General features: G+C 38.6%; 1 protein-coding gene across 1 annotated transcript; it reads left to right on the top strand.

Annotated features, from left to right (window-relative positions):
• The first annotated feature begins 3179 nt into the window (after nucleotides 1-3179).
• LOC133744726 (uncharacterized) lies at nucleotides 3180-10596 on the top strand. The gene is made up of 10 exons (XM_062172786.1): nucleotides 3180-3239; nucleotides 3328-3419; nucleotides 4308-4624; nucleotides 4721-5097; nucleotides 5330-5612; nucleotides 5674-6258; nucleotides 8655-8895; nucleotides 9058-9097; nucleotides 9186-9353; nucleotides 10561-10596. The coding sequence occupies exons 1-10, from the start codon at nucleotides 3180-3182 to the stop codon at nucleotides 10594-10596; spliced, it is 2199 nt and encodes a 732-aa protein (XP_062028770.1).
• The last annotated feature ends 211 nt before the right edge of the window (nucleotides 10597-10807 follow it).

Below are 10807 nucleotides of genomic sequence, written 5' to 3'. Positions count from 1 at the left end.
TGCCGAGGCGATTAGTAAATCAACAAGAAGTTAGACTTGACTGAAACGAATAACGTATGCATGCAATGGTTATGTTTATTTCCAAACAATAAGTTTAGTTTTTGCATGAAGGTTTTAGTATATCATGAATTATTGGTGACAACTAATGGGGAAGAATAGTGCCTCTACAAACTAAATTACAGAAAACCATATGCATGTACACTTCCAGTAAACCAAGCATTCAAATACCATATATAATTATCCTGTGTTCAAAGCAATTAAAACTTGATGTTTATTAGTAATGATATCCTCTGTTCAAAGCAATCAAAACTTGATGGTTATTAGATATGTACTCTCTCGCTTTCTGAACCACACACACGCAAGCAAACATACTCATTTTTGTGGGGGTTGAACTCCAAACTAATACCCATTAACAAGGTACATTCACTGTTGGATAGCTTCAAGTTATGCTTTTCCCAAATAATCTGCTCTCTGAAAGAAAGGGAAAAAAAAATAGTGGTGGAAAGGTATCCTAGTTGAAAAAAGTTTTTATGGTTTCTTGAACAGGAAAGACTTTTCCTCTGTAACACTTTTGGAAGAAAATTAGCATTTCCTTAGTTTCTTCTGGCAATGTTATGAAATATAGTCAAATAAAAATACCAGAAAACTTTTTCATCACCATAACTGAAGCACAGAGAAGAAATTAAGTTCTAAAATGTAATATTCAAAAATCTACTAAACAACATTTTCATCAAAACAAACAAGGCAACAGCAAAGTAGTTCATCAAGTCCTTAGACATACAAACAATAAACCTGATACTGAATTGTAGATGCTCCTGCAGATATAATGTAGTTGTAAGCTGATATGAAATCAACAGAGTAGTGAGAAGTTGATATGGAATTGACAAAGCATCTTCAATTCCCCAATCTAAACGTTAGACTAATATGCAAATAACCCATGATTTCTAGTTGAAGACCCAATTAGCATTTTTAATGAAAACCCAGATAAGCTCAGCCAAAACAACAAATCAATGCAAAAGGGCAGTAAACATTAAAGCATACAGTTCCAATTACAAGAACAATCTTCCAGCTACAACCAAACCGAAAAAGATTGTCAACAAAATCAAACAGTGCGCCTTAGCTAAACTAGAACATAATTGACATATGCAGGATACTAAGGTTTTCTTGGAAAAAAAAGGTTGATTCTTATAGACCATAAAATTCTGTTTAGATGACAATTATAGCAGAATCACAACTAGAAAAGCTCTGATCCTAAATCTACTAAACATACAATGTGGGACAGTGAGATATATATATATATATTCAAAGCTAAAAGATGAAACAGAAAACAATGTGCATTACCCTTTCATTCCCCTGCATGTTTGAAAGATGCGCAATCCCATTGCTTATCCCATTCCCATTTTGTGTATAGACAACACCATTCTATTTCTGGTGTCCAGAGTAGCTGGTTTTTGCTTGACCTGTCAATCTTTGTTGTCGGTTGGGTGGCTGATTATTACTTCCGTGAACAATCCAAGCTTACTTAGTTAACTAACATAGCTCAAGCATTGTCTCTTATTGATTAATAAAAAATAAATATAAAAGGGTGCATCCTCACTTAGTTGATGCAGAATCAAGACATGCTAAAAAAATAAATAAAAACATTCAAGTGCTAGGGATTCTACCATGACATTGCTAGATAGCTAAAATGTTGGTTCAAACCAGCAAAACTAGTACACAGTTTCTTAGTGACATACTTTTCTAACTACAAACCCATGTAGATATGATAGTAGATATCTCATCAAGAAGTTTGACGCGACTTGAAGAAGAATTTAAACAATGGCAAGCTTGCAGCACATATTGAGTGGAATTGATGTTAACTGATGCAACTTAATTAACTTCATATATAAGCCACTACCATGTGCAAGTTGGTCCCATTTGCTGCCGCTTTGTAGTTTTCAATTCTAGAGGCATTTAGAGATGCAATAGTTGTGTCCAGATTTTGTTTCAATGAGCCATTCTCTTTATTCAATATAGAAATTTGATCATGTCAAATGCCAAAAGTAATGTATGGCAATAAAGTATCAAAAATGGCAGGGGTGTAGGATTTACAAATCCAATTACCTACCTGAACAAGTTAAACAAACAAATAAATTGAACACTATAAGTTGATAGAAGAGCAAACAAGTACCTCTTTTTCCTTTAGCAAAGCTGCATAGTTTTTTGATAATGCTTTAATTCCTGCCTCAGATTCCTGAAGTCTCTTAATCTCAGCTCGGTATTGTTCAATCTAAAAGGACATAATAGAACACAATAAAATTATTAGTCACAAAATACTCCATCAAATAAGATAAAACCAAACAACAGCAGCAAGAGGAGACAAAGCATAACAGAGAACAAAAGACAACAGCAATGACCAGTATGTAACCCATCAAGACTATAGCCAAATGCATACACAACTTAGAGTCTTCACAGGTACAGATGTCAAAATTAACAAGGATATACATGCAATAGACTACTGCCTCGTTTATAAAAACTATCTATCATTTATATCCATACTGATAGTCATGCTTTTGATTCTTGTAGTTGATACACACATCTCAAACCAACTTTCCAACACCTAAGTTCCTAGGAGTTAAAACTGCTACTGGTAGTAAGATAAAACGCTAACCTTGGGATCTTCATATATGGATCGAGCATCCACCTCCTCCTTCTCTACCTGACTTGCAGAACCATCATTGGGATCTTCTTTCAGAATCAAAACACAAACAAATAAGATGTTAGATAATGTTGATAAATATACTTACTGGAAACGTACATCAAACCTCACAACTAAAATACAAAACCCCCGAATCAAAGAAGAGAGATCATGCAGAAACATATTAAAGCAAAAGGCGATTGGCATTATCAAAATCAAATCTTGAATCTTTGTACCTAGAAACAAGAAGATTGAATCAGATAACTCCAAATGAATTGCAGAACTTGGAACTACAGATAAAACCCTAAAATCGATCGAAGACTGAACCATAAAATCAAAGTTTTGGATAATAAGCAACCTAAAATTTGTAGATAAAACCTTAAAATCGATTGAAGATTGAACCCAGTCGAAACCCTAAACTACAAAACGATTGAAACCCTAAATTGCTTACCAATATCCGAATTGAAAACAGCTCTTGCTGGAGAGCTCCATTAATCCGAACATGAAAGATGAAGTAGAGACTAAGAAGAAGAATCGAGAGGGTGAGAGGATGAAGGAAAGAGTGAGAATTGAGATATGAGAGAGCTCAGTGAGAAGGAGAGAGGCTGGTGTTTTGAGTCTTCCAGTTTTGCGGGTTCTAGGTCGAGCAGAGAGAGCTGAGTGAGGAGGACAGAGAGCGCGGGGTGGTGTTTGGGTATCTAGTCGTGGTCGAGCTGAGTGAGAAGGAGAGAATGACTTTGAGGTCTCTCTGTCCAAAACCAAAAGTCAAAATAACTTGGAAAATTTTAAAACAAGCTCCACACTTACACAACATTTAAATGTTGTCTGAATGTCACCATATTTTTAGTCAATTAGGGCTAGGCTATTTGAGGGGGAAACAACTTTTGGATATCCCTCCAAATTTGAGATAGGAAATCACCACATTCTACAACTACACAAATGTGTGGTCTGAATGCTCACCATTTATCCAAATTTGAGATAGGAAATCACCACCTTCTACAACTACACAAATGTGTCGTCTGAATGTTCACCATTTTTCCAAATTAAACCAGTATGGTTTTAGTGTATATTCAGACAACAGAAAAAAAAATTATGTCGTCTGAAAAACTCAGACGACATAAAACAAAACTTATGTTGTCTGAAGTGTGTCGTCTGAAGGCATTTTTGGCATAGTGGATGAAAGGAGTAAACATGTCAAATTAAAAGGCGAGAGACTCAAGTGTTTTTTTAAGTAAAAGTTCAGAGACTAAACAATAAACCCATCTTAAAACATGGGCACAATAAGGCTAAAATTGTTAAAATAGGCTACAACACATTTGATAGAATGTACGAAATCACCAGATATATAAATATATTAGGCCTTCTCCAATAAGGAAAATACATATCAATTTGACAACCATATATATAGAGACATTTTAGATTCATTTGTTTTCCATTCTTTCTTTTAACTCAAATCTTCACGACTATTACATCTGCCAGGAGAGTTTCCCTCTCGACTCTAGTAAACCCTAGCCAACCTTAATCAACCCTAGCCAATCCTAGGTGTTGTCTGTCTCAGATCTTCTCCCTCCGACGACAACCTCTGTCGCCTGAGTATGATTCCTTTTAAGATTCTGGTATGGAATTGTAGGGGACTCAATAACACTGCAACTCAGGATGCTCTTGTCAACCTAGTTCTGCAGCGGAATTTGAGTATTATTTTTCTCTTAGAAACCCTAGCTTCACCGGATTTGCTTTCTGATATCAGAAGGAATTTGGGTTTTGATGGCGTCATCTGCTCCCCTTACAAAGATGACTGTCGTGGTCTGGGTTTGTTCTGGCGCAATGAAATCCTAGTACGTCTTCGAAATTATTCTACCAATCATATTGATGTAGAGGTTGGTGCTATTGGATCAGCAGGAGTTTTCCGTTTCACAGGGATATATGGGATAACTGCTACAGCAGATCGTATGACGACATGGAATTTGCTGCTAACCCTAGCAGCCCAGATTCATATGCCATGAATAGTCGCTGGAGACTTTAACGAAATCCTTTGTCTGTTAGACAAGTCTAGAGGTCCTCCTCGGAATGTAGCCCAAATGAACCGGTTTAGACAAGCCTTAGTGGATTGTGACTTGATGGACATGGGGTTTGTTGGCTCTCATTACACTTGGGCTAACCGATTCACAAAAGAGAGACTGGATAGGGCGTGCCAGAATCTTCAATGGAAGACCTTATACCCTTTTTCTCGTGTTATCACTCTGCCCTTGAGTCGATCTGATCACTGCCTTTTGTTAATTGATGTGATCCCAGAACCATTGCCTTCTTCTAGGACCCCGAAGCAATTTCGCTTTGAAGAGATGTGGTTACAGCATGAAGCTCTCCTGAGTGTCATTGAACAAGGCTGGATGACCCCAGTAACGGGTGAGTTCATGGGTCAGGTTGGCAGGAAAATAAAACAAACTGGGGCCCTTTTGCAACGGAGATGAAGCTTATTCAGGGGAAGTTAGATGATCTCATGAGGAAAGACTTCGAGACAACACACTTTGAGGAACAGAAAGCATTACAGTTTCGATTGAATGAGCTACTATCGCTTAATGAGACATACTGGAGACAAAGATCTCAGATCCAATGGTTACGAGAAGGTGATCGGAATACTTATTTCTTCCATAGAAGGGCGTCTACCGACGTTGCAGAAATCGAGTGAAGGGTTTGTGCAATGGGGATGGTCAATGGACTTCCCAACTGCATGAGGTGGCAGATATTCTTATCAACTACTATGAAAATATATTCTCCTCGGAGTCAGTTGATCTCACTGCTTTAGAGACCATCCTAAATTCCATGCAGGCCAAAGTTACTGAGGAGGTGAATAGAGAACTTTTGGCTTCCTATACTGATGCTGAAATTAAGAAGGCATTGTTCCAGATGCATCCGTCTAAATCCCCTGGACCGGATGGTATGTCCCCTTGTTTCTTTCAGAAATTGGAATATTGTTGAGCATGGTGTGTGCATGGCAGTTAGGGACATACTACGTACAGGGAGGATTCCACAAGAATCAAATTTCACCCATTTGACACTCATTCCGAAGATTAAAGAGCCACAACTACCATCTGATTTAAGGCCCATTGCATTATGCAGTGTGGTTTATAAGATTGCTTCTAAGGTTTTAGCTAACAGGTTGAAAGGAATTCTTCCTCATATTGTTTCTCCACTACAGAGCGCCTTTGTTCCTGGGAGGCTCATCTCGGATAATACCTTAGTGGCTACAGAGGTAGCTCATTTCATGAAGAAGCTCCGAAGACAAGCTGATGGTTTCTTCTCCCTGAAGCTGGACATCTCCAAAGCCTACGATAGATTAGAGTGGCAGTATGTGGAAGCAGTCTTACTGAAACTCGGATTTTGTCAAGATTGGGTGAATGTTGTGCTCGCCACTATTAAATCTGTTAGTTATTCTGTCCTTATGAATGGCACTCCAACAGGTTTTATTCTGCCAACTAGAGGTATTCGACAGGGTGACACATTGTCACCTTATATTTTTATTCTTTGTGCTGAAGGCCTGTCATCGCTTATCTCTTCCTGTGTACAGAATGGAACTATTAAAGGTTTGTTAATGTCGCCTACTGCTCCAGTTATTCACCACTTGCTATTTGCTGATGATAGTTTCCTGTTTGGAGAGGCCACTGTTCAAGAGTGTCAAGCTTTCAAGAACATGCTTTCTATCTATGCTAGGGCTTCCGGGCAGATGATCAATCTGCAAAAATCCAGTGTTGTTGTAGAGAATTGGAAAAATTGTATTGTATTGTATTCATCTCACCATGAAGTTTATGTAGGGTTACATCATGTATACAAAAGGCAATACATAATAGCTATACTAATCAATCACACATTACAAGTATGTCAATCGCATACATTACGAGTCTGTCAATCGCACATTATAAGTATGTCAATCGCACACATTACGAGTCTGTCAATCGCATACATTAAGCAATATCTATTGCATGAATAGTCATTATCATTTACAAAACTCCCCCTTGGATATTCCATGTCAATAGTGTTGCCTCTGCTATGCGCTTCTAAGTTGCCTCGTCAAAAACCTTGCCAAGTAATAAAAACCATGTGGGAAAAAACAACCTTGGTCGAAGGAGAAAAAAAGCACAATGCGCGTGAATGTGGAGTAGTTGACATCCTTCAACACTCCCCCTTGTGCCGCTCAAACTCAGTGATGACGCTTTGATCGTTGCCTCACTAAAAACCTTGCCAGGTAACAAAAACCTTGTGGGACAAAAATAATCCTGGTCGAAGGGCAAAAAGAGCACAACACGTCCTTCACTCTTCGAGATCGAACATGTAGACATCATACCTCCCCTTGATGTCAAGGTCTGCCCCTGATTTCTACAATTATGGGAGTTCGGATAACTTTCTTAATCCGATGCTCTTCACATGTTTCTCGAAGGTGGATTTAGGTAACGACTTGGTAAACAAGTCCGCTACATTATCCTCTGAACGGATTTGATTCACTTCAATATTTAGAAGTGTTTGTTGTTGCTGATTGTAAAAGAACTTAGGCGATATATGCTTGGTGTTGTCGCCCTTGATGAAACCTAACTTCATTTGCTCAATACAAGCTGCATTATCTTCATAAATGCATGTAGGTTCATCTGTGGTAGACTTCAAACCACAAGTTCCTCGAATGTGTCTAACTAGATACCTTAGCCATATGCTTTCTCGCATGGCTTCATGTAGAGCGATAATCTCTGCATGATTTGAGGAAGTAGCAACAAGGGTATGCTTTGTAGACCTCCAAGATATCGCAGTGCTTCCCATGGTAAAGATGTAACCCGTTTGGGAGCGACCTTTGTGAGGGTCAGAGAGATACCCTGCATCATCAAAACCCATCAAGACATCGTTGTCATTTTGATGGAGGGGAGGAGGAGCACGGAAGGTGGCGTTTTGCCTTCTGGAGTCCAATCCCACACTTCCGTTATTTCTTTTCTCTCTGTAGGGATAGAACAAGCCCATATCAATCGTACCTCTCAAGTATCGAAAGATTGCCTTTATGCCAATCCAATGGCGGCGTGTCGAGCTAACAAGTTTACTGCGAATGAGATGTCCGATCTTGTGCATTGAGCTAAGTATAATAATGCGCCTATTGCACTTAGATAGGGCACTTCAGCCTCTAATAAGTCTTCGTCCTCATCCCTTGGACGAAATAGATCTTTTTCAGGCTCAAGACTACGACCGATCATGGGAGTACTCACAGGCTTTGCTTTATCTTCATTAAAGCGCCTTAGTAATTTTTGAGTATATGTTGACTGATGGATCATAATCCCATCGCTACGGTGCTCGAGTTCTAGTCCGAGACAAAATCGTGTTTTCCCAAGATCTTTCATCTCAAATTCGGATTTCAAGTACTTAGCAGTTTCCTTTAACTCATCTAGAGTTCCAATTAGGTTCATGTCATCGACATAAACTGCTACAATTGCAAATCCGGAACTTGTCCTTTTTATAAACACGCATGGGCATATTTCATTGTTCTCATATCCCTTCCCAATCAAGTAGTCACTTAGACGGTTATACCACATTCGTCCGGATTGTTTCAATCCATATAGTGAGCGTCTCAATCTTATTGAAAACGCGCTCCGTGGTTTAGAGCCACTTGACTTGGTAATTGAAGTCCATCTGGAACCTTCATATATATCTCTGAATCTAGATCCCCATAGAGATATGCTGTAACCACATCCATAAGCTGCATGTCAAGTTTTTTGAAAACTACCAAACTGACAAGGTAGCGGAGCGTTATAACGTCCATTACGGGAGAATATGTCTCCTCGTAGTCGATTCTAGGGCGTTGTGAGAAACCTTGCGCCACAAGGCGGGCTTTGTATCTAACTACCTCATTTTTCTCATTACGCTCTCTAACAAAGACCCATTTATGGCCAACAGGCTTTATACTTGGGGGTGTCAGCGTTATAGGCCCAAATACCTGTCTCTTTGTTAGTGAATCCAATTGAGAGCCTTGCGGTTCAAGCTATCAATGCCTTGGATTGTGATTTGTCACCATTGAGAGCCTTAGTTGCTGATGTTCGAAGTCTTCCCAGCTCTAGTAATAATTTATCTGTTACTTTTGCTCCTAGACAGGCTAATTCTGTAGCTCATAGGCTGGCTTCTCTTAGTTTTGAATCTGAGATACAAGTTGAATGGTTTGTAACTACTCCAGATAGTATACCGGATGCCCTCATGTACGATCTTAATCGTACTTAGTTTAATACAATCTTTCTTTGTTTCAAAAAACTCAAATCTTCACGAACATAAAGTGTAGTGGTTTTCACATGCTTACTGTAGTCGTCTAAACCGGGAAAGCCCTAGATGAGCCCTTAGTTTTTATGTTCTTTTACTATCAGGTATCTACGTTATAACTTCTTTTATGAGTTAACTAGTCAAGTATAGCAGACTACTGTGTCCATACATGCTTTAGGTGAATGTAAACTATATTAATATTGAAAGACACTTTCTTGTTTGTTTGCTACAGAACAATAGGAGAGAGATCTCAAACACCTTCATGGCAGGAACAAGTTGTCCCAGAAAACGCATAAAAACAGATGTCAGATATCCCACAGAATTTGATCCCGATGATCGGATATCCCAACTGCCAGACGACATTCTGCGTCACATTCTATCCCTACTACCCCTACATGAGGTAGGTCGAACTAGTATGTTGTCCAAAAGGTGGCAGAATGTGCGAAGCTCATTCCCCTATTTGGCCTTTGATGAAAGGTTTTTCACAAGAACCTGTCCGACAACCTGATAGACTTTACAAAGCGGAAACCTGATATTGTGAGCAAGGTAGAAAAGTTCAAAAACTTTGTCAATAGATCTGTTTTGAAGTTCTGCAAGCATAATATTACCATGCGGAGATTCTGTTTATTCTTGTGCTTGATTAGTTTTAACTAATCTCTCAACTAGACCATTGGATATGGTTGGCCATAAAGAACAATGTTATTGAGCTAGATCTTCACTTCATAATCAGACTCGGTTACTTGGGGTACCGTCCTTATATTTTAGCAGCCGAGTCACTGACGTTTTGAAGTTAAATGGTTGTTGGTTGGACTCGAACGAGTGTTTGCACGTTGATACAATAAAGATACATATTTTTGCTGGAGTTGTCTACTGAATGTAAGAATTCCAGAGCACAAAATCCAAAAGTTAATCCTAGGTTCCCTCTTGATTGAGAGCTTCACTTTTTGTGCTGTTGGCATGTGAAAAGTATTGAGCTCTTCAGTCTTGTTAATCTCAAGAAGCTGGAGCTACAGGATTGCTGTAATAATGGAGACAGATTTGAGAGAATTGAGTTCCAAGAGTTGAAACTTCAAAGTTTAAGCTATACCGCAGAGGAGCAGACAACATGGTATTTGACATAAATTCCAAATTTCTTAAAACCCTAGAAGTTTTACGTATAAAAGGCAGCTTCCTGACAGACCAATTATTGAGAAGAATCACCCGTAAATGTGTACGCCTTAAAAGCTTAGTATCAGCTGCTCTAAGCTGGAGAGATTTAAAATTTCAAGTCCTCGGCTCAAGAAGTTAAGTTTGTGTGATTTTTCTGAGCATTTAGACAATGGTGTACTTAACACTTCAAATTTATGCTCATTCGGATATGATGGCAACAACTTGGTGCCCCTTCTATTTTCACTTGATATGTCAAGTGTTCAGGATGCCTTTATCAAAATGTTCTACTCAGTTTTCAATGCTTCTCAGTTCTTTAAATTGAGGTCATATCTTGGAAAGTTCAGCCAAAAAACAACTTTTCTCATAAGGTATGCTTGTATTATCAAGTGGTTGATATACACTTTCTTTCCTGTGTTTTCCTTCATACATTTCTCTTTTTGCTGATGTGCATTATGCAGGTTACTTTCCTCCCGGAAGAACTTGGTGATGCATGATATTTCTATTCCTTCACTTTCGAATATCAAGCATTTATAAAAATTGAATCGGATTCTCCTCTTAAAGCAAAAGAAAACTATGGAGCTCTTGTAGATGGCTTACTGTGGAGTTCTCTTCTGGAAACCCTTTCTATGGAATTGGGTTGGGGTTACAACAATGAGGTTGCAAAGGTAATTAATCTGATATATGATAAAGAAGTCTTTCAAATTG

The sequence above is a fragment of the Rosa rugosa genome, chromosome 4 (genome assembly GCF_958449725.1).
Source record: "Rosa rugosa chromosome 4, drRosRugo1.1, whole genome shotgun sequence".
In the NCBI taxonomy this organism is placed as follows: Eukaryota; Viridiplantae; Streptophyta; class Magnoliopsida; order Rosales; family Rosaceae; genus Rosa; species Rosa rugosa.
The sequence above is the reverse complement of the archived record's forward strand: the minus strand, read 5'-3'. Positions and strand labels throughout refer to the sequence as shown.